A 25,795-nucleotide genomic window follows, 5' to 3' on the forward strand; every position below is an offset into this window, starting at 1 on the left:
CGTCCTCTGGGGTAAAATATTCCAGAGGTAAAATAGTTCCCCATTCAGATCTCCGGGCGGGGACTACTCAGGAGGACGTCGTTATCAGGGGAAAGAAAACTGGCGTTCTAAGGATCGGAGCGTGGAATGTCAGATCCCTTAATCGGACAGGTAGGTTAGAAAATTTAAAAAGGGAAATGGATAGGTTAAAGTTAGATATAGTGGGAATTGGTGAAGTTCAGTGGCAGGAAGAACAAGACTTTTGGTCAGGTGGATACAGGGTTATAAATACAAAATCAAATAGGGGTAATGCAAGAGTAGGTTTAATAATGAATAAAAAAAATAGGAGTGTGGGTAATCTACTACAAACAGCATAGTGAACGCATTATTGTGGCCAAGATAGACCGAAGCCCATGCCTACTACAGTAGTACAAGTTTATATGCCAACTAGTTGTGCAGATGATGAAGAAATTGATGAAATGTATGATGAGATAAAAGAAATTATTCAGGTAGTGAAGGGAGATGAAAATTTAATAGTCATGGCTGACTGGAATTCGACAGTAGGAAAAGGAAGAGAAGGATACGTTGTAGGTGAATATGGATTGGGGCTAAGAAATGAAATAGGAAGCCGCCTGGTAGAATTTTGCACAGAGCATAACTTAATCATAGCTAACACTTGGTTCAAGAATCATGAAAGAAGGTTGTATACATGGAAGAATCCTGGAGGTACTAGAAGGCAGATATATAATGGTAAGACAGAGATTTAGGAACCAGGTTTTAAATTGTAAGACATTTCCAGGGGCAGATGTGGACTCTGACCACAATCTATTGGTTATGAACTGTAGATTAAAACTGAAGAAACTGCAAAAAGGTGGGACTTTAAGAGGATGGGACTTGGATAACTGACTAAACCAGAGGTTGTACAGAGTTTCAGAGAGAGCATAAGGGAACCATTGACAAGAATGTGGGAAAGAAATACAGTAGAAGAAGAATGGGTAGCTATGAGGAATGAAATAGTGAAGGCAGCAGAGGATCAAGTAGGTAAAAAGATGAGGGCTAGTAGAAATCCTTGGGTAACAGAAGAGATACTGAATTTAATTGATGAAAGGAGAAAATACAAAAATGCAGTAAGTGAAGCAAGCAAAAAGGAATACAAACGTCTCAAAAATGAGATCGATAGGAAGTGCAAAATGGCAAAGAGGGATGGCTATAGGACAAATGTAAGGATGGAGAGGCATATATCACTAGGGGTAAGATAGCTACTGCCTAAAGGAAAATTAAAGAGACCTTTGGAGAAAAGAGAACCACTTGCATGAATATCAAGAGCTCAGATGGAAACCCAGTTCTAAGCAAAGAAGGAAAAGCAGAAAGGTGGAAGGAGTATATAGAGGATCTATACAAGGGCGATGTACTTGAGGACAATATTATGGAAATGGAAGAGGATGTAGATGAAGATGAAATGGGAGATACGATACTGCGTGAAGAGTTTGACAGAGCACTGAAAGACCTAAGTTGAAACAAGGCCCCCGGAGTAGACAATATTCCATTAGAACTACTGATAGCCTTGGGAGAGCCAGTCCTGACAAAACTCTACCATCGGGTGAGCAAGATGTATGAGACAGGTGAAATTCCCTCAGACTTCAAGAAGAATATAATAATTCCAATCCCAAAGAAAGCAGGTGTTGACAGATGTGAAAATTAGCGAACTATCAGTTTAATAAGTCACAGCTGCAAAATACTAATGCAAATTCTTTACAGACGAATGGAAAAACTAGTAGAAGCTGACCTCAGGGAAGATCAGTTTGAATTCCGTAGAAATGTTGGAACACATGAGGCAATACTGACCCTACGACTTATCTTAGAAGGAAGATCAAGGAAAGGCAAACCTACGTTTCTAGCATTTGTAGACTTAGAGAAAGCTTTTGACAATGCTGTTTGCAATACTCTCTTTCAAATTCTGAAGGTGGCATGGGTAAAATACAGGGAGCGAAAGGCTATTTACGATTTTTACAGAAAGCAGATGGCAGTTATAAGAGTCGAGGGATATGAAAGGGAAGCAGTGGTTGGGAAGGGAGTGAGACAGGGTTGTAGTCTCTCCCCGATGTTGTTCAATTTGTATATTGAGCAAGCAGTAAAGGAAACAAAAGGAAAGTTCAGAGTAGCTATTAAAATCCATGGAGAAGAAATAAAAACTTTGAGGTTCGCCAGTGACATTGTAATTTTGTCAGAGACAGCAAAGGACTTGGAAGAGCAGTTGAACGGAATGGACAGTGTCTTGAAATGAGGCTATAAGATGAACATCAACAAAAGCAAAATGAGGATAATGGAATGTAGTCAAATTAAGTCGGGTGATGCTGAGGGATTAGATTAGGAAATGAGACTTGTAAAATAGTAAAGGAGTTTTGCTATTTGGGGAGCAAAATAACTGATGATGTTTGAAGTAGAGAGGATATAAAATGTAGACTGGCAATGGCAAGGAAAGCATTTCTGAAAAAGAGAAATTTGTTAACATCGAGTATTGATTTAAGTGTCAGGAAGTCATTTCTGAAAGTATTTGCATGGAGTGTAGCCATGTATTTAAGTGAAACATGGACAATAAATAGTTTAGACAAGAAGAGAATAGAAGCTTTCGAAATGTGGTGGTACAGAAGAATGCTGAAGATTAGATGGGTAAACCACATAACTAATGAGTAGGTATTGAATAGAATCGCGGAAAAGAGGAGTTTGTGGCTCAACTTGACTAGAAGAAGGGATTGGTTGGTAGGACATGTTCTGAGGCATCACCAATTTAGTCCTGGAGGGCAACGTGGAGGGTAAAAATCATAGAGGGAGACCAAGAGATGAATACACTAAGCAGATTCAGAAGGATGTAGGTTGCAGTAGGTACTGGGAGATGTAGAGCTTGCATAGGATAGAGTAGCATGGAGAGCTGCATCAAACCAGTTTCAGGACTGAAGACCACAACAACAAAAACAACCCTCCAGGGTGAAATCCATCCCTCTCCAAGGTTTTAGCTATTGCACAATCATTCAAGGTGTCGTGAGCTATGGGTAACCAAATTGAGTCATGGTGTGACATATCAGCAATTCAACTCTATTCTCTGAGCCAAGCTTCAGATAGTTCACAAGGAGAAGACACAGCTGCGGCATTCCACACACAATCAGAGCATTAAGTCAGCCGGCCTCACACCCAGCAGCAGCCACACCAACAAAGTAAACAGGCCAGTAAACAGCAATGCACATGTTCAATGCTCCCAACCTGCACTTATTGTTTCATTAACCATGAGCACCCAGGTTAATCAAAATGCTGGGCTACCTGTCATAACTGTAACAAAGAAGACACTGCTTCTGTTTGTAATTCAGAAATTCAGCACAATGATCCTAATGTGGATATGGACATAAAAATTGTATTGGCTACTTCTCTTGCACCAAATAAGCTTCTCACTGATGTTGTGGTTTTTCGTAAAGTTCTGCACCTGCAAGTAGATACAGGAGGTGCAGTAACCTTGTTAAACCCGCAAACTCATATGTAGTTGGTCTCCCCTCCACTTCTCACTGTGTCACGAAACTTAGTAAATTACAATAAACAGGGTGTACCTATTCTTGGCCAATTCTCTGGCCTAGTGACCTACACGTGAGTAGTCCAGTCACTTACATTTCTTACTGTAGATAATGCATGTAGTACACAGCTACAGTGTGAGATTGTCTAGGAGGGGAGGACTAGGCCTAAGTAGGGATTGCACATCATTCAAGATCAAAATATGTATTGAACAACTTATGCTTAGAGTTCAATCAAACCAATTTTTAAAAAATTACTTGTAAGATTTCAGCAGTTAATTAGTTGAGTATGTTAAGAAGAAGAAGAACAACAATGACAAGTCTCCAAAGTGGCTAAATTTCATAAACATGCACATCCTTGAACAAGTGCTGCAGTGTTCACTTTGCATTCAAGTAAGACTTTAATAAACTTGTCACAATGACCCACACTGTACCATTAACAATGTAGGAAGTAAAAAATGTTGTCATTGTTGTGAAAATATCTATGTTCAAAGACAACAAATGAGCTTTACACGTAACTATTACAGTTATGGAAGCAAATATTTTCAACAACTCACATCACAGAGGCAAATAAATTTGTCTCGGACCCTTAGAACTAACCACAATCAACCAAATTTCAGTTCCTATAATTAGATACTATGTAATTATTAGGACACAGAATTTTTTTTAGTACAAGCTTACTTCAGAAGAATGATGCAAAAATTTAATAGCACCACGCACAGAATTGTCTCAATTATCTGGGAGCTACGTATATCTGATTTATGCCAAGTAACCATCTGGGTGCCAAGTAACCATCTGGGTGCAGCCAGTTGGATTCTGAGGTTGTGGGTTGCACTGCCTCTGCAACAGTACTCAAGTGGGCAAAAAAAGAGAGAGACAGAGAGAGACACAACATTGTGCTTCAAAATGACAGCTGCAATAAGAAGAAGTTGTATCAAAAGTTTAGCAATTCACCTTATAATATTTTCTGACAGCTGGTTTACTGATTTACAGTAGCTTGGTATCACAGAATGTTCCACATCACCACTGAGCAAAGAAATGAAGACTTATAAAACAATGACCTTCAAAGTTACATTTAGCTCCCCAAACACACACACACACACACACACACACACACACACACGAAATTCCAAAAAAATACATAATTAAGAAAACCAAAACAAGCACAATGTTGTGTCTCTCTCTTTTTTTGCCCACTTGAGTACTGTTGCAGAGGCAGTGCAACCCACAACCTCAGAATCCAACTGGCTGCACCCAGATGGTTACTTGGCATAAATCAGATATACGTAGCTCCCAGATAATTGAGACAATTCTGTGCGTGGTGCTAGTAACTGCTAGTATTATCGAGCAAGAAAAGGATCTTTAAGTTCAACAAATAATCAAGTCATAAGTGGTCTTTAACTGCTGAATCATGGAACTGAACACAGTATGGCTATGAGTGTAATTACAGACCAACATACCAATAAAGGGGCAAATACCAAACCCTTCACTACTAACAGCAAAAAAAAAAAAAAAAGAAAAGAAAAGAAAAAACCAGGGCATTATTACTGGATGTTCACCAAAATCTCAACAAGGAGATAATCAGATTTGGCTGCCAACTGAAATTCTGTTTCAAGACTGCACCTGATGGCTTAATGGTAACTAGGGGCTGCCACACACGATGGAAAATCAACTAGATTTGAATGAAAGCACACAGTTGGCAAATGAACTTTGATTACATTAGGAGACAGTACTTTAAATGCTATAAACCCTTTTCTCCCAGAATTAACAAGTCAACTGGCAAGCATCAAAGCCACTCACAGAAATAAATGAGGTAACTTAACCCAAATTCCACAAAGCTATCACATATGAGAAGGTAAAAACACAGTATGCCTTAATTACAGAAAATCACAAATTTATGCTGGTATAATAAGCAGTTGGTACAAACATATGGGGGCCTCCTGAACTTACACTCAACATACCCATGACCGACACTTAAACAAGCAGGAAGATTGAGCCCATATTTTTAGAATTCTAATAGTCATGAAGGTTGGTAAGGCACATAAGCAGATGACAACACTGGGAAAGTCAATATAAAGAAACATTTTGTGAACCTCATGCTGTGCCCTAAAATCACTCAACAGAAGTAAGGTACCTCACCATAGTTCTAAGATGACACACCTCCCTCTTAACCAAGGTGCCGCAACCATGGACTTTCACAGTAGGATTAGCTTCGGCCACCTTGTGTCCTCCAGAGCCAACAGGATGAAAACTTATTCTTGGAGACATGGTCCCAAGCAGAATACCTAATTCCTGTTGTCTGATACAGAACTCAAACAGCTCAAATCACAATGTGCCAAGCCTGAAGAGCCCTTCCTACTCCACTGCCTGCCTCACTCCTCACACTGCCACATGCTTACGTAAAGATGGAATGCCCTCTTCTAGAGGCAAAGAGGGCTCGTGGCAGACTGTGACCTGTCAACACAGTATCCTCAAACTCCTCTCCACCCCCCCACCCCCCCCAACCCGCCCACTCCTTAAACTGAAACCCTGTGCGAGGGTTTACAAACCTTCAACTATGGACCCTAAGTTGATCTCCATCGTCTTCCTTCTTGAACCTGGAGTGCGACGAGTGGGAATTCCAACCCTCTATATGGTCCCAGAAAATGGGGAAACAACTTATTAGGAACCTTACTGCGTGAATCGCTACCCCAACATTTTTGACAAAGACTATATCCCTGACTTGAATGTTTCTTGGAAAATGCCCCCTGTTGCATTATGCTGATTCCATGCTAATAGGTGCACCGAATGTTAGCCTTGGCCCTTCATCAGGCATCGCTGATAGACTCAGCAGTTGGGTTATTGAGCAACAGACCTATATCTACCACAGTTTGGCCAAGGGAAAATCAAGGGGATAAGATAACATAAGCGAAGTGGGAGCAGCCTGACAGGTTTCATGTCTAGTGTTAGTAAGAGCGAAATTTAACCAGGGCAACATACAGTCCCAACTAGTTTGATCCTCAGAGTAGAAGGCAATAAGTGAGGATTCAAATTACGATTGAATCATTCCACAATTGGTGGCTGGGGATAACAGGGCATAGTGATGACATGTTTAACCCCGGAGTGGAAACAAAAGTTACTAACCTCCCTAGAAGTAAAAGCAGCAGCATTATCACTAACCAGAACTCCAAAGGGACCAAACCAAGTAAAAATTCTACTCAGGTGGCTAATACTCTGTGTAGCTATAATGCCCCTACTCAGAAACAACCAGCTAAATCTGGTAAACCCTTCAACGATGACAGAACTATATCAATACCCACCTTGGGTATGACACAGAGGTCTGATGTAACCAATAAAAAGGCTTTCAAATGGCGTCTCAACTTGAGTAGATTGAAGTAGTTCCCATCACACACATGACTGTAGTCTCAGGGGTAGGAATTACAATTATGAACAACTTGAGTTGGAAAGACCACAGAGATAATATTGTGGGGAAGGCAAAACAAAGACTGCGCTTTCCCACTAAAGAGATGGCCTACATTACACTTGTCTGTCCTCTGCTGGAATATTGCTGCACAGTATGGGATCCTTACCAGGTAGTATTGATGGAGAACATTGAAAAAGTGCAAAGAAGGGCAGCTCATTTCGTGTTATTGTACAATAGGGGTGAGAGTGTCACTGATTTGATACGCGAGTTGGGATGGCAGTCACTGAAACAAAGGTGGTTTTCTTTGCGGCGAGATCTAATTACAAAATTTCAATCACCAACTTTCTCTTCCAATTTCATAAATATTTTGTTAACACCCACCTACGTAGGGAGAAATAATCGTCATAATGAAATAAGAGAAATCAGAGCTTGAACGGAAAGATTTAGGTGTTCCTTTTTCCCACATGCCATTCAAGAGTGGAATGGTAGAGTAGTATGAAAATGGTTGGATGAAGCCTCTGCCAGGCACTTAAGTGTGAATTGCAGTTTAACCATGTAGATGTAGATGTACACCCATCAGGATTCCATTTGGTCATCTGACAGTCCTGACAAAGCAACCATCCTCCAAATATCTTGATACAATGTACAAAAGAAAATCCAGAATGGAATGTAACGGTATTATGAGAATGAAAGTTGCTACTCACCATATAGCAGAGATGCTGAGTTACAGATTGGCACAACAAAAGACTATCACAATTATAGCTTTCAGACATTAAGGCCTTCGTCAACAACAGACACACATATAATGGCGCGTGCGCGCGCACACATGCACACCCACGCACGCACGCACGCATGCACACACACACACACACACACACACACACACACACACACACACACACGAAAAAAAAAAAAACACACACACACATGACTGTAGTCTCATGTCGATGTAGATGTACACCCATCAGGATTCCATCTGGTCATCTGACAGTCCTAACAAAGCAACCATCCTCCAAATATCTTGATACAATGTACAAAAGAAAATCCAGAATGGAATGTAACGGTATTATGAGAATGAAAGTTGCTACTCACCATATAGCAGAGATGCTGAGTTACAGAAAGGCACAACAAAAGACTATCACAATTATAGCTTTCAGACAGTAAGGCCTTCGTCAACAACAGACACACATATAATGGTGCGTGCGTGCGCACACATGCACACCCACGCACGCACGCACGCACGCACGCACGCACACACACACACACACGCACGCACACACACACACACACACACACACGAAAGAAAAACACACACACACATGACTGTAGTCTCATGTCGATGTAGATGTACACCCATCAGGATTCCATCTGGTCATCTGACAGTCCTAACAAAGCAACCATCCTCCAAATATCTTGATACAAAGTACAAAAGAAAATCTCTCAGTTGCCTGAGACTGCAGTCATGTGTGTGAGTTGCATTTGCGTGAGTTTGTGGTGCCTACCTGCAACTCAGCATCTCCGCTATATGGTGAGTAGTGAGTTTCCCTCTCATAATATTGATAGAATGTACATCGGGTAAGGGACTTCTGGATTTTATAAATAGTTTTATGAAGTCCTAGGTGGCCTCCTGCCGCTGAACTACAAGGGTACTTAATTACTGCCAGGGTCAACATGGCTGGAAGGCAGATTTCCACCTCCTGCCCCTGATCTGCATTACAACACAACATTTTTCTCCTCAGCTCATACCCTGGGTTTGCCTGGCCAGACTCTTACTGCCCCCTCATACACTCCAGCTTGGGGTCCTCCTCTTGATGCCCAACCAAATCGCAAAATAGTGTGGGAATATCGGTAAGAATGAAATTAACCTACTGCTCCACCAGCTCAGCGATACCTAGAGAGCACTCTTCTTCTTCTTCTTTCACCCCAAACATCTTACTCAGAGCATTGGCTACACTGTTTTCACACTCTTTTACATGGGGCATGTTGAACCAAAAGGAGCAGATCCTGACTGCCCATCATGCAATGCATCCAGTTTTACGAGGATCGGCCAGAACCCAACTGAGAGCATAAACTCTCAGTGTTCCAAATATTATTTAAATCTCTCAAGGGCAGAAACAGCAGCAAGTGCCTCCAGTTTGTAAGTAGAATGTTTTCTCTTTGATGCCAATAAACTTCGGGAAATGTAGACCAACAGCCTTTGCTCATCTTCTTGCTCCTGAAGAAGAATGGCTGCCACTCTAGAGTTGGTGGTGTCTGTCTGAAAGATGAAGGGCAAGTTAAAACAAGGTATGGTCAAAATGGGAGCTTTACTTAAGGCAACCATAAAATAGAGACAAAGGCAGCTTGCTGACTGCCTGTCCACACAAAGGGCTCTCCTTTCTTGCACAAAAGATTCAGAGGAGCTGCTAATTTGGCAAATTTGGATACAAATGTCCAGAAATAGTTGATCATCACATTGAAATGCGCCACTCCTTTCTTATTGTTGGAGGATTAAAGCTATAAATGGCCCCTGTCCTCAGCTGATCTATTGTAACACTGTCTGCCAAAACTAAATGCCCAAGAAAGGAAATCTCCCTACGAGCTGGAGTGACCTTAGTAACCTTCGCTCTGAAGTCAGTTCCCTTCAACTGTCCCAAAATCAAACACAACCACTGAATATGATGGGCAACTGCTGAATATGATGATCAAAGTAGGAACTGTAAATAGGAACTATAAATAACAAGATTGTCCAATTAATTGTAGATATATTTGAATTTAAGATCTCCTAGTATTGAATCAAGTAACCTTGATAGGATTGCTGCTCTGGTGGACAACCTGAATGGAACCTGATTAAATTATACAGGTTCCAACCTGTGCAAAAGGTGGTGGCCAGCTTTGATTACTCAGATAGGGGAATTTCATAATATGCCTGGTTAATGTCAATTACCAAAACATAATGGGCCCCCAAAAATCACAATAAATGCCCCTGCAAATTGGGAAGGAGTGCAGACTCCAATATCACCTTGTGGTTAAGAACTTGATAATCAACAACCTCCTTAAGTTCCCTCCATTATTGAATATTGGTAGGCATATGGCAAGGTGGACAGCTGTATAATGCCTTCTGTGAGCACTTTATTCACCAATTCCTGCAATATTTTCATTGTAAGAGGCAACAACTGATAAACAACTGCCTAACCAGAATGTGATAGACAGCAAAATCTTATACTCTATACGACTGGTAACACCTAGTTTGTCGGTTAGAACCTCAGAGAAGTTACGCAATACCATAAGGAGAGCGTGAGCCCGTTCAGGTTCCAAATGCCCCTTCCTTGATCACACTACTATGGTTGCTACACAACACCACTTGGCTAGATGATGGCACAAAGGAAACTCCACCTCTGTATGGAAACCAAAGTAGACCCATCTTACTCACAAAATCACAACCTAATAAAAGATCAGTATTCAAACCCTTTGTGGCCAAAATCCTTATGGGCCAGGAAAACCCATCAACATGACAAAAGACCTGTACACATCCCAATATAGGAAGGGCAACACCATTAACAGCTCTGCAAGAAAAACCCACTAAATGCAACCTGGAAACTTACAACTGTGGAGATACCTAATGTACCACTGCTGCCTCATCAAGGAAACATTACTACCCAAATCGAGCAATGCACACAAGGGCTCACTGTTAATATAAGTACATGAAAATGGAATAGGATTATTAGTTACAACTTTGAATGCCTTAGAGTGAGCAGACATGACAGAGGAAAACACCACGTTGTCTGCTCCTGTGGCATCAACTGCGTGGAGCATGTTTAACATCAGCCCGGGCACTGTCAGGCAGGATGGCCAGGCTGGTCACAATTTTCTCTAATAGTGTGATTTTTACTAAAAGAGGATGGGAATTCACATGTGTTAAAACCAATGCCCTGGTGTATCCTCTACTCTGATTTGCTAGTGTAACTCCTTCCACAAGCACGACAGGATCATCCAAATTGCGGTAAGTCCTTGGGCGCTCTGCAAGCAAGACTCTAGACCGATCTTCTGACTTAATGCCTTGCAGGATAGTGGCAAAAATTTCCAGCTGAAGGATTCACAAATCAAAGGCTACAGCAGCGGTACACACCTCCCGGACATACTTAGCCAAACCCTCGTTAGTATCCTGAACACTATAGAAATGTCCATTAACAAGGTCACTTTTAACTCTGGATGATAGATGCTTTCTTAGTACGCATGCATACAACTCCTTGATGGACCCCTGTTGCAAGGACCTCCCCAATTAGCCCCACCAAGGACCCTTAACATAATGGGTATAGCAACCAGAAAACAGTTTCCCATGACAGCTGGAAAACACTGACTTGCTCCTCTAACATAACAATAAACCACAAAAACTCAACTTGTTCCTCCTGAGTATTGATGCTGAGCTGCTCTACCCCATGTAATTCATGCACAAAAGGATTAGGTAACTTAGCAAAGGGCACTTATGCATCCTCCACCTCCTGAGTTCCAGGTCCTGGAAGAACTAACTCCCTTTCGACAACCTCAGAATCTACCTCCCTACCAACCCAATGTCCTCCACACTCTATGTTACTCAAACCAATTTGTAAGCTAAGTATTTTGCTATGTAGTTGCTTGATAACGGGTTGAAATATGGAATCAGTAGCAATACAACTGGGTCCTCTACCCACCACAGCCAGTGCAAAATTTGAGTGTGCATATGATAAATCTGATGACATGAAGGAACACTGTTTTTTTAAAGGTTCAAATTTTCCTCAAGGTCACATAGGGAAGTGGTGCAGTGCTGCATGGTAACACTTACTTGCCCAACCAGCTCCGCTGTTACCTGTGTACTGGAACACCAGCCACCACCTACAGTTGCACCAATGACTCATAAATGCCCACATCCTCCAAAAGGTTTCGGATCATAGATTCATACTGAAGCTGTTCCTTTCTCAAACACTCCACTGTAATTATAGCTCAAGGCTCCATTTGGAAGGCAATGGATATGCAATACCAAAATCCAAGAAAGCGACAATCTCACCTAGTTACAACAATCAGTTACGAAAAGAGAACTTGTATAAATGATGTCTAATACCATAAAAATCTCCAACACCTAAAGACAACCACACTTTGCTACCAAAATGGTACACAGCTACTGTATAGGGTTGTCTAAATGGTTCAAATGGCTCTGAGCACTATGGGACTCAACTGCTGTGGTCATAAGTCCCCTAGAACTTAGAACTACTTAAACCTAACTAACCTAAGGACAGCACACAACACCCAGCCATCACGAGGCAGAGAAAATCCCTGACCCCGCCGGGAATCAAACCCAGGAACCCGGGCGTGGGAAGCGAGAACGCTACCGCACGGCCACGAGATGCGGGCTAGGGTTGTCTAGGAGGGGGAGGACTAGGCCTAAGTAAGGGTTGAGTGTGATCCATGACTCTACTATTTACTGAATAACATATTCTTAAAAGATCAATCAAACCAATTAAAAATTACTTGTAAGCTTTCAACAGTTAATTAATTGAGCATGTTAAGGACAAAAACAACAACAAGTCTCCAAAATGATTAAATTTCATAAATGTGCACATCCCCAAACATGTGCTGCAGTGTTTACTTTGCATTCAAGTAAGTCTTTACTATGCTGTCACACTGACCCACACTGTACTGTTGAAAACATGGGAAATAAAAAATATTGTATACAGTTATGAAAATATCTGTGTTTGAAGACAACAAATGAGCTTTGCACTTAACTGTCACAATTATGAAAGCAAATATTTTCAACAATTCATGTCACAGGGGCAAAGAGACTTATCTCAGACCCTTGAGAACTAATCACTAACACTAAGTTTCAATTTCCATAATTAGATACCATGTAATTATTAGGAGACAGACTTTTTTTTTAGTACAAGCTTCTGTGACAGAAGAAGGATGCAAAAATTTAATACAGTAACTATGCTTCAAAACAACAGCTGCTGCGAAAGACAATAGAAATGAACATTTTGTGAACCTCACACTGTGCCAAAATTCAATTAACAGAAGTAAGGTACTTCACCATAATTCTAAGATGCTACGCTTCCCTCTTAACAAAGGCACTGCAGCCACAAACTTCCACAGTAGGAATAGCTTTGATTGCCTCATGTCCTCCAGAGCTGCCAGGATGTAAGCTAATTCTTGGACACACAGCCCTAAGCAGAACACCGAAGTCCAGTCATCTGAAAGAGAAATCACATGCCTCAAATCCTAACATGCCATGCCTGAAGAGGCCTTCCTGCTCCAGCACCTACCACTGTCCAACTCACTCCTCACACTGCCACTTCCTTACATTTTGATGACAGTCATTTCTGGAGCCTCCATTGAGGAACATTTACAAAATCTCCGTACTCTTTTTTTTCTGTCCTCCAAGTGGCCAAGTTGAACTTTAATTTAGAAAAATATCATATTTTTTTCAACCTTCTATCATTTATCTTGGTTTTAAAGTTTCTTGTGAGGATTTCAAACCCCTGCATCAATATGTTTCTGTTATTGTGTCACTCTCACGCCCTATGTCAGTCAAAGAACTTCAGGGTGTTTTAGGCAAAGTCACCTACTATCATAAATGCAGTGATGTGTGCACATACTTTCGAAAGTCCACACATGCAGCAGTGCTACGTCATCCGCAGAAGGCACCTCAGATGCACGTGTGTGTGTGTGTGTGTGTGTGCGTGTGTGTGTGTGTGTGTGTGTGTGTGTGTGTGTGTGAGTGAGAGAGAGAGAGAGAGAGAGAGAGAGAGAGAGAGAGATCACTGTCAGAGCTCACCATGGGTCCCAGTCCATTTAAGGCTACCTGTACAACAAACTTCCATATCACTAAATAGGGAATAGTGGTGAAGGTGATGGGGCTCTGTCCCCAAGCCCCCCAACCCACCCACCATGTCACTCCCATACCTTGTAAATTTTTCATTTGGTGGTACATTAAGGACCATGTTTACGTATCCCCACTGCCAAGAACACTGAAACAGCTCAGAGAATGTATTAATGCTGCCGTGATGACCATTGACAGGATATTGCTCCATAAGGTATGGAATGAACTTGACTATCACTTGGACATGTGTTGTGTGGTCAAGGGGGCACTCATAACATATTTGTAGACTGAAAAATGGAAACCTGGAGAGTTTACAGTTCTATTCATGTATCAGTTATATTTTTACATGTAATACTTTGGAAAATATAGAGTTTTGAAATTGAATGAATCATTTCTAGTAGCCCTGTATCTTGGTGCTGTCATAGTGTGATTGGTCGCATTACACTGAAGCAGATAATAATAAATACAAGAACATGAAAAAGCACTACAGATCTGAAAACAAAGCAACAAGGCCAATGTTTTACACTCTTTAAATATAAAGCAATTGTCATTGAAACAGAAATAAATCGTCAAAAGAAGGAGTACAGTATTCCAACATGTCCTGACACATTAAATACGTTATTTGACTATCCTATCTCAGAAAACAACATTGAAGATGTGGGCGAGGGAGAAGCACTACTGCTAACATTACACAGTAAAGCAACTGACAGTCTCAGGTTGGGTCACGTAACTTATAGACAAGTCAGTGAGGCAATAGCCAAACTCAGGCTGAAGAGCATTATGGTCTTTCTAATTATGTTACTAAACACATAAAAAACAGATAATAATACCTTTGAACAAAAATAATAAAGAAAATATTAAATGAAGGTGTCAACCCAGAATGCTAAAAACATCCATAATCAAGTCTTTGTGTAATACACATAAGACAGGATCAACTGACAATTACAGACCCATTTCAACTGTCCCAATAATTTCTAAAATAACAGAGTACTGTGCATCAGCAGATGAACCAATATTTTGAATATAATAACCTACTCTGTTGTGCGTAGTATGGCTTTAAATTCATCCTGTCGGTGGTGAAGCCAGTTGACAGCATTATAACAAAAGTATATGACTGTGTTGAGAGTAAGTCTGTAACCTATGTGACACTGCTAGATTTAAGGAAAGCCTCTGATGAAGTGTCGAATAACATCCTAATAAGAAAGCTACAGTACAACAGAAGAGGGAAGAATGCTCTCCTCCTGCTGCATTCATACCTAACTAATAAGAAAGTATTAGTGCGTGAAAATAACAAAAAATCATATTCTTTCATTCTTGGACACATTCTGTTTATTGTATACATAAATGACATACCCTTCAAATACCATTTGAGACAATACTGTATGCAGATGACTTCACATTAATTGCTCAGAATACAAGAGAATGTAATGATGGTAATAGTTATGTATACCTTCTTGTTTCATGCCAGTGCACAAAATTCAAATGCACCCAATTAGGAAACTAAACCAATGAAACTTCTTGGCTTCCATATTGACCAAAGTCTTAGCTGGAATATACAAACATAAATTTTGCACCAAACTGTCAAGTGTGACTTATCTGTTGAATAAACTGAAAGTCCATGTTAGTGAAACTCTCTTACTGTATGCTTACTTTGCTTTCTTCACTTCACATTCAACATGTGGAATTCTGCTATGGGGAAACTCACCAAGATCAAAGACTGCATTTAAATGGCAAAAAAGGCTATCCAATGTGCTGTGGGATTAATACCATGAGAATCATGTAGACACATTTCAAGGGGATGAATATTATGACTGTCCCTATCACATTGCCTGGTATATGCTAAAGGAAGCCTTGATTACTTTAACCTTAGGATGCTAATACACTACCATAACACTAGAAATTAACACACAGTGGACAAGCTACACGTAATAGTTGTCTTGGAATTTTGATTCCCCAGTACCTATAAAAAATTATAAAAATGTAAATACAAAAAGTCGCAGCTGCAATGCCTCCTCTACGTGGTGAGAAGCAGTCTATTCATTTCATATTGCTGTTATTCCATACTAGCATTTACATTGTTTAAATGTTAATTTGTTATAAGGTTATTAATGTGACATGTTGATTCATTATGGCACAGGCCTATTGTGCTACATTTACAAACAAAGGTCAGATTGTATATAATGTGCATTACTGAATTAATAAATAAATGCCTTCTTATAACATAATTGTGAATTAGTTAGGCACAGAGCTCTGTTGTAACTATGTATGTATATAAACTCTATATGATGAGACCAATTGCATGTAAACATGTTTAAAGTTGAATAAATATTCTATTTTGTTCTATTCTGAACAGTTAAGCTGATGTAGAACAAAAAAAAAAGGATCTTCATTGTATTGAAAATAAACAAAAAACTGTTGTGTATTAATGAAAGAGATGGATCTAGCTGTATATAATCTAATAAAATACTATTGTAGAGCTAGTAAAAGAAAATAGGAAGTCACTACATATACAAAAATCATTATTAAGACCTAGGTCTTAAAAGTTAATGACCATTGTGTTTAAAAGACCTTTGACCACTGTGCTACAGCAGTTGATAACCAGAAGGAAGTGTCTCAAGTTTCCTAAAAGAAAGTTAGGGGGGTGATTAATAATGATGTACAGATTAATCTGGAGACTCTTCATAGTGGAGGCTTTCACACTTTTCTGATAGTTCTGATCAAGAACACTGTAGTTGATTTCCAGGTTTTGAATATTTCCTACTGTGACATTCCCAATGAGGAGTGGCTTTTGAGGTGTGAGAGCCACTGACAATTTATTCTTAAGCTGAAAAACCACAGTAATTTAGACAGTGATAGTATAATTGTCAAATGTTACCAGTAAAACAAGCTGAGCAGTCAGGTTCATATCGTCACAGAAAAACAAATGCATAACGGAAACATAACCAATGGCTTGATCACAGTGTTTAAAAAAAAACTGTGAAAGAAACGCTAGGAATGGATTTACAAAACAGACCGTTGTGTGGAACTTCATACACGATGATTAAGGAGAGGTGGGCTACAGAATGGTGTGGCAACTGTCATGACAGGAAAGCTGGACAGGAGCAGAAATAATTAGTGAACAAGGTAACACAGCAAACAGAAGATTTGCTTAACTTGTATGTGTTCAAGCATACAAGGACTCAATACAAATAATGTTGCAAGAAACAGAGTCCAACTATCACACAATCAACTAGGATGAACAATGGTGTTGCAGTGAAGAATCTCCAGGCGCAAGTGGGCTGAGTGGCTCCCACCAGCCATCCTGTATTGCAGTGGCAGAGGGTGCTTGTAGCCCAGAACCAATGGAGGTGTGGCACAGCGGGTGTGATTTGCTGGGTCTGCTAGCCCACATGACCACTGTTGGCATTTGACAGAAACTTGCAATTCTGTTGCCAACTCAAAGATGCTGGTAGGGTGGTACTGATATGAGACATCACACAGAAATTGTCAGTGAAAGATTTAACTCTTCCTTCCAAGATGTTTAGCATCTCTGTAACACTCTCCCATGGATCAAACAATCCTATGACCACTCATGCTGAACTTCTCTGTATATGCTGAATACCCCCTGTTAGTCTTATTTGGTAAAAGTCCCACACACTTGAGCAATATTCTAGGATGTGTCACACATTATCTGGTAAGAATGTCAGCCTTGCTATACTGGACAGACTGAAGATGACAATCTGTACTTGGCTCAAAGAACACCACAGAAGCTGGAGATTAAAGAAGCCATATTCATTTTTTGCTGAAACTGCTTACACAAAACTGACAACTACATGATAGAACAGTGTGAGCTTCCGGAGCTGGCAGTCAAGTGTACATGAGGTGTGCTTGCATGTGTGAATGAATGTATGTGTGTTTATTTTTCTGACAAAGGCTAGGGCTGAAAGCTAATGTGCAACTGATGTTTGGTTGTGCCTGTCTGCAAATAAATGTGTCATCTTTACAGTAAGTAGCACTTTATATTTTTCTTGCATTATAGATGTAGAAGTCCTGCACATAGACAGAAAGGGTGATAGCATAATGGTCAAATGTTAACAGTAAAACAAGCTGAGCAGTCAGGTTCATATTGTCACAGAAAAACAAATGCATAATGGAACACTGGTGTTGCAGTGAAGAATGTCCAGGTGCAAGTGGGTTGAGTGGCTCCCACCAGCCATCCTGAATTGCAGTGGCAGAGGGTGCTCGTAGCCCAGAACCAATGGAGGTGTGGCACAGAGGGTGTGATTTGCTGGGTCTGCGGGTCCCACATGAACACTGTTGGCATTTGACAGAAACTTGCAATTCTGTTGCCAACTCAAAGATGCTGGTAGTGTGGTACTGATATGAGACATCACACAGAAATTGTCAGCGAAAGATTTAACTCTTCCTTCCAAGATGTTTCTTCACTACATTAAGTCCTTTGTTGTTCTACAGAAGGGGTACAATCAAACAGAAGCAGGGGCAAAGGATGGATAATCTGAGGGATTAAAGTATCTTGTGCCATAGAGAGAAACCTCTACCCACTTCAGAGAATAAGTCGTAACCATGAACCAAACTCCATTACAATAAGGTAAAGTTCTTCAGTCTTAACTAAACAAAACACTTTTTAGCCTTGTTTCACAAACTTTATTATTATTGCATTACCTAAGTCTTGAGTTATCATCACATTTTCTAGTACACAACTGACCCCAAAGGTGAAAACCAAGCAAAGATAATCATGTCAACTTGTTAATCTATCAGTTTTTTACTTAAACTATAAAGGTTTTGTTGGCAGTTTTGACACAGTTACATAAGCATTCTACAACATTCATTAGGACAGCATTTACAATAACCCTCAATAAAAAATCACTGGAGTAAAGCTATGTGCAAAGGAATTGAAAGAAAATATCCTGGTTCTTCTCATATGTAGAGATTTTAACATTGTCTAAAAGGGACGAAAAATTGAATTGAGTCTGTTCATTCAACAGCAAATGTTGAGATAAACACATCTGTTTTTCTAATTTCTAATATTTTTAATTGAGTGAGCTTTGCACCCTTTCTGTCAATGTGCAGTACTTCTACATCTATAATGCAAGAAAAATATAAAGCACTACTTACCGTAAAGATGACACATTTATTTGCAGACAGGCACAACCAGACATCAGTTGCACATTATCTTTCAGCCCCAGCCTTTGTCAGAAAAATAAACACACATACATTCATTCACACATGCAAGCACACCTCATGCACACTTGACTGCCAGCTCCGGAAGCTCACACTGTTCTATCATGTAGTTGTCAGTTTTGTGTAAGCAGTTTAAGCAAACAATCAATATGGCTTCTTTAATCTTCAGCTTCTGTGGTGTTCTTTGAGCCAAGTACAGATTGTCATCTTCAGTCTGTCCAGTATAGCAAGGCTGACATTCTTACCAGATAATGTGTGACACATCCTAGAATATTGCTCAAGTGTGTGGGACTTTTACCAAATAAGACTAACGGGGGGTATTCAGCATATACAGAGAAGTTCAGCATGAGTGGTCATAGGATTGTTTGATCCATGGGAGAGTGTTACAGAGATGCTGAAGAAACAGGACTTGCATACTCTTGGAGATAGATGCAAACTATTCTGAGGAAGCCTACTTACAGAGTTTCAAGAACTAGCTTTAAATGATGACTATAGGAATGTACTACAACCCCCTGTACATCAGTTCCATAGGGATAATGAGGACAATATTATATTAATTACAGCACATATGGAGGCCTTTAAACAACCATTCTTTCCACTCTCCTTATGTGAATGTAACATGAAAAAACCCTAATAATTGGAATAGTGGAATGTACCCTCTGCCGTACACTTCACAGTTGTTTCCTGATTACAGATGTAGATATAGATCTTATAAAGCCCATTTTCATCATGGCCAGTTGCTTATTTTTTGAATTGAAATAACATGTAACTAATGTGTGTGGGACAGAGAAAAAAATGGAGAAACCCTTTGATTTTAATATGTTGTTTATGCTAATAGAAATTGTACCTATAAAAGGTAACCAACACCATTTCCTTTTTGGTTTATCTGCATTGTTCATTGGGTACAGTAGGGATCTGGCTTCATTCTACAGCTTTTTTAATGAGAATGTTGTCAATGATTGTGAATTCAGATTCATCATTTGTAACAATTGTTTTTATTGTATTACGTTTCTCATCATAGTCTTCTTGGGACATGGGAATAGAAAGGAGGCAGTGGATCATGTGGTAGAATGCTGAATGATTGTGTGCTGTTGCATGGTGAGAGGAAACTGTGATGATCATGTCAGTAAAGGAGACTTTCTGTTAAAATTTATGGTTTCTATTTTTTATCCGTAAGTTCATGCATGGGAAATTAATGGTGGAACTTCCTAACTCCATATTGACTTTCAGGTTAGTATACCACTGGTTCATATTTCCCAAGAACTTCTGGATCTGTCTGGAGGAACTTTTCCATATACACAGAATAAAATTAACATAGCTGTAGCAATACACATTTCGCCATGTGGTTCACTCTCAAGAAAATCAGTCTCCCACTTGTCCGTGAACATTTCTGCTAGCAAGACAAATAAGGGTGAGTCCATTGTCAGATCATCTATGTGCTTATAATAGCTCCCTTGAAAACAGAGACAGTTTTGATTTAAGCAACATTCTATTGTACGAACTATGCTCAATTGTTCTCCTGATTAATGATGTGTAAATACAATGATTCTGGCATAGTATCTATACAGTCTTTCAAAGGAATGCTTGAGAACAAGCTGTGTACATCAAAAGAGACTAATAGAATAAGCAATGTTAAAGTCAAAGTGTTTGTCTGCATTTTTCTATTTCCTGCAAGTACCAGATAGATGTTGCTTCAGTTGAAAAGATACTCAACTGGCCAGTATGAAAAGTGGGTTTCTGCCAAGAGTGTCAGTATTGCTACATTGGACGTTCTGAAAAGTCAGTCTGTACTAATCTCAAAGAACTCCACAGAAGCTGGAGATTAAAGAAGCCAGAATCATCCTTCGCCAAACACTATTTAAACCAAAACAACAACTAATAGGTGTAGGTATCCTACATACAGAGGGAAAGGGTGCAAAGCTCACTCAATTAGAAATACTAGAAATTTAAAAAAAGCAGACTGTGTATCCAACTTCTGTTATCGATTGAGCAGATGTGATTCAATTTTCACCGCTTTTAGACAATGTTATGATCTTTATGGAGGAGAAGAACCTGGATGCCTTTTTTCACATTTAGATAATGGCACAAATTCCTGCGCACTTAGATCTAGTCCAGTGTTTGTTATTTATAGTTATTGTAAATGTTTCCTAATGGATGTTGGAGAATACAAATGTAGTTGTGTCAAATTTGTCCACAGTAATAACTTCCACAGTTCAAGTCAAGAATCAGTAGATTAAGAAGTTTACATGACTGAACAGTCGATGTGTGTACTGCCTCTCCATGGTGTCCAACAAGCACAATATTTTGGCCATCAAACATGTCATCATCATCCAGTGTGCTATGAACTGAGAGTTCATCAATGCACTTGGCAATGGCAACATGTCTGATCACCAAAACATTGTGTTCATTGGATACTGTGGACTGACATTACATTATAGGACTGTTCACTCAACAAATACACCAGGAGAAACTGAAGAATCATGTCACATGTCTACCTTTGCTTGGTTTCATCTTTTGAATCAGTTATATACTAGAAAATGGGCTTATAACCTGAAACCTACATCATACAACAATAACACAATTTGTGAAACAAGCCTAAAAAGCTTTTTGTTTAGTTAATACAATGTACAATGTTTCACCCAGAACCCACAGTTGAATCTGTTACAATCCTTCAGTCTAGTATCAAGAAAAGTACAGTAGTTTGAAAAGGATAGATTGCTACCCACCATATAGTGGAACTGGTAAGCAATCCCTGTAATACAACTAGATGCAAGACCTGTCCTACACATCCTGCCACCACCAACTACTCCAGTCCAGTCACAAGCATCACCTATCACATCAAAGGCAGGGCTACCTGTGACACCAGTCATGTGATATACAAGCTAAGCTGCAACCACTGTGCTGTGTTCTGTGTAGGAATGACAACCAATAAGTTATCTGTCCGCATGAATAGCCACCGAAAATCTGTGGCCAATAAACAGCTGGCCCACACAGTTTCTGAACATGCAGCCCAACACAACATTCTTCATTTTAATGACTGATTCACATCCTGTGCCATCTGGGCCTTCCTACCAACACCAGCTTTTCTGAATTGTGTAGGCGGGAGCTCTCCCGGCAATATATCCTACATTCCCGTAGTCCTCTTGGGCTCAACCTTCATTATTCATTGTTCTTCACCCACCTATCTCCTTTCCTGTTCCCACTCCAGCACTATACAGCCATTTGTTCCACCAATGCACCCACATTCTTTATGCTTCTCTCCTTTTTCACTTCTCCGTCCCCTCCCCTCCCCCTTCCCCACCATCTAACCTCCAAGCTGCACCTAGCTGTCCTGCCATCTCTCCAACTCACCCCTTTATGCTCCCACAAGCAGCACTTTACCATTCCCACTTCTACGCTGCTGTCCCTCCCTCACCCCCCACCCGCACCCCCAATCCACACCCCAGCCTCCTGCTTACCCCTACCACCCAGAATGCTTCTGACACCATGTACAGTTTCTCGCAGTCTGGTCACGTCAGCCAGAGACAACGGTCATGTGTGTGTGAATTGCATTTGTGTGAATTTGCATGAAGAAGGCTTTTCAGCTGAAAGCTTACTTGTTTAGTAGTCATTTTGTTGTGCCTGTTTGTTACTCAACATTGTCTGTGACTCAACATTTCCACTATATGATGAGTAGCAGTCTATCCTTTTCACACTACTGTCATTATCCCAGCCTGGATCTTCCATTGTTTGAAAAGTAAAGTATGTGCACAAAAAAGTTTAACACTCCAAGCATAAGGCAAAAACAATCCAGAGCATTGTTAAACAAGAATCAAACAAAAACAGTGATGTTAATATAATTGAGTTGTCAAATAATAGTCGTAGCAGAGACGCTGACACACTGACATTGTTAGTCACCAACTTCAATGATTACTTCCTGACCAAATAGTGGGAACTACTAATAAACAGCCAGATACTGGAGTACTATATTTACTCCATCAAATACAGTTTCATCACCATCATGCATTAGTTTCACAAATATACCCCTAAGGAGATAATTTTACAACCACATATATTAGCAAACTAATCAAGTGTCACACCAGATACAGCATTAAAGATATATTTACTCCATCAAATACAGTTTCATCACCATCATGCATTAGTTTCACAAATATACCCCTAAGGAGATAATTTTACAACCACATATATTAGCAAACTAATCAAGTGTCACACCAGATACAGCATTAAAGATAACTGAACAGGCCTACAGCAGTTTCACAGCAAACGGTTTAAACTTCAACCACACAAAGACCAATATTAAACAATTTCAGACAAAGAAAAATGACTTATGGACCTATAAATAGATCTTAATAGTCATTATCTAAATAAAATACTATATGTAAATTTCATGAGGGGTCCATCTGGATAAAAATATGTGCATAAACCAATGAGTCTGTCATGTTTTGTACTTCTGGAGCAACATTGCGAAAATATTCAGTCAGTGGAAGCAGACAATAAATAGCAACATAGTGCCCAATGCATTTACTCCATAAGAGTATTTGTTGTTAATAATGCAATTCAGTTTAAGCTGAATTGTAATTTATAAAACTACAATACAGACTAAAATAAACTAAAAGGAAGATTAGATTTCATGTCAAAAAGAGAGGAAATGTTTGTGGAAAATGGAATCAATGAAGTTAAAGCAGGAGGTTCAACCAAGGTGACACGACTGGAACCGAGCGAGGTGGCGCAGTGGTTAGACACTGGACTCGCATTCGGGAGGACGGTTCAATCCCGCGTCCGGCCATCCTGATTTAGGTTTTCCGTGATTTCCCTAAATCGCTCCAGGAAAATGCCGGGATGATTCCTTTCAAAGGGCATGGCCGACTTCCTTCCCCATCCTTCCCTAGTCCGATGAGACCGATAACCTCGCTGTCTGGTCTCCTTCCCCAAAACAACCAACCAACCAACATGACTGGGCAAGACAAAAGTGAAATTTCATCAGTTTATTGCAGTTTGTTGTTGATTTTCCTTTCATTTATTCAGGTTTCCTTACCACAACAAGGACCTCAGTTGCCTAATACTGGCATAATTCCATTTTCTTAAACTTTTTTTAAAATTTTCTGTAGCAAGAAATCTCTGGGTTTGAAAGATAATGTTTCTATCAGCTTTTGTTTATGTGTATTTTTCCCTCCCTTGTTTACAGACTTACCTCTTCTTCCTAGCTCTTCTTATCTATGCTTTCATTTGTGTCTCTCATTTCACCTTGTGTCATTTCTCTTTCCTCTCCTTTCATGATTCATTCTCATTCTTCTCAAATCATATTGCTAGTTATATCAGTGGTCAAGAGATCATAAAATAGGAGATTATGAAGGGGAACAGAGATGACCTTGAGTATGTGTTTTATTTTGTTTTTGTATACTTGTTTAGATTCCACCCTGATCTCCATCTCATAATGTTAATCATATGATGAATATTTTATAGAAATCTGAAAATGTCCGCCAAAAAGCACAACTGGAGTTCCAGCGATGGTGCAGTCGAAAGAGAGAGAAGGTTCATGAACCGAAGAGTAAGAAACATGATGACACTCAGATTGGGTACGTAATCACACTGATGTTCTAGTCAGTAAGCTAAAATTCACATTTACATTTTAATGTATACCAGTTGCCTCAGCAAATTTCTAATATAACATATGTTTCTTTAGTGAATGGTTTCCTTTGGAAATTTTGGATCTGAGAGAATGTTTTGAACTGATAAAATATTTTTACAGGTCATATTAGCTTTTATAGATGATATTAGATTTTAGAGATGAAATAGTGAAGGCAGCAGAGGCTCAAATAGGAAAAAAGACAATACCCTGTTGAAATCCTTCACTAACACACATTAATTTTATTTGGAAAAAGTAGTAAATGTTTAAAGGAAGCAAATTAAGCAGACAAAACAGAATATAGACACATGAAAAATGAAGCTGTCAGAAAGTGCAAAATGTCAAAGCAAAAATGGGTAGAGATGAAATGTAAGACCGTACAAGCATGTATCACTATGGGAAATATATATATCACCTAAAGAAAATTAAAGAGACTTTTTGAGAACAGAGGAGCACCTGTATGAATATTAAGAGCAGATGTTAGCAAGTAAAGATGTGAAAGCTAATAAGGGGATGGAAAATACAGAAGATCTATACTTGAGAAATGAACTTAAAGACAGTATTACAGAAAGTGAAGAGGGAGTAGGCAAAGATGAGATGGGAGGTGTAGTACTGTGTGACTAATGTGACATAGCGTGTAAGAGCTGAGTCAAAACAGTAGATGACATCGCCTCCTCAAAATTATTGACGTACTTTGGAGAGCCAGCCATGACAAGACTGTTCTACCTAACAACCAGGTGAAATACCCTTCTACTTCAAGAAAACTAATAATTCCAGTTCCAAAGATGACAGATGTGAATATTACTGAACCACCACTTTAATAATTCATGGTTCCAAAATACTGCTGTGAGCTTTTTCAGAGGAATGGGGAACCTGATAGAAACTGACCTTTAGGAAGATTTTCTTGGTTTCCAGAGAAACATTAGTACACACAGAGAAATACTGAACCTACATCCTATTGTAGGAGAGAGATTGAACACCAGCAGTCCTACATTTTTGCATTTGTAACTTTAGAGAAAGCTTTCGACATTAATGATTGCCATATCATCCTGGCTAATTCGAAGGTAGCAGGGATAAAATATGGGGAGTGAAAGATTATCTACAACATGTGCTGAAAGCAGTCTGCTATCATAGGAGTCAAAAGACATGAAAGGGAAACAGTAGTTGTGGAGGGGGTGAAACAGTTAGTGTAGCCTATCCACAATTTTATTAAATCTGTA

The 25,795-nt window shown here is 39.6% G+C and overlaps 1 protein-coding gene across 3 annotated transcripts in view; it reads left to right on the top strand.

Moving 5' to 3' along the window:
* Window positions 1-25,795, top strand: part of LOC124794386 (protein maph-9-like) — a 155,177-nt gene that overhangs the window by 72,753 nt on the left and 56,629 nt on the right. For all 3 annotated transcript variants that reach the window (XR_007016584.1, XM_047258093.1, XM_047258091.1), the window contains exon 5: window positions 24,413-24,525. Coding sequence is in view for 2 of the 3 variants with exons in the window: in XM_047258093.1 (XP_047114049.1) it covers window positions 24,413-24,525 (113 nt within the window). In the remaining variant the exon portion in view is untranslated. The remainder of the gene's footprint in view (window positions 1-24,412; window positions 24,526-25,795) is intronic.

Source organism: Schistocerca piceifrons, chromosome 1 (genome assembly GCF_021461385.2).
Source record: "Schistocerca piceifrons isolate TAMUIC-IGC-003096 chromosome 1, iqSchPice1.1, whole genome shotgun sequence".
Taxonomy (NCBI): Eukaryota; Metazoa; Arthropoda; class Insecta; order Orthoptera; family Acrididae; genus Schistocerca; species Schistocerca piceifrons.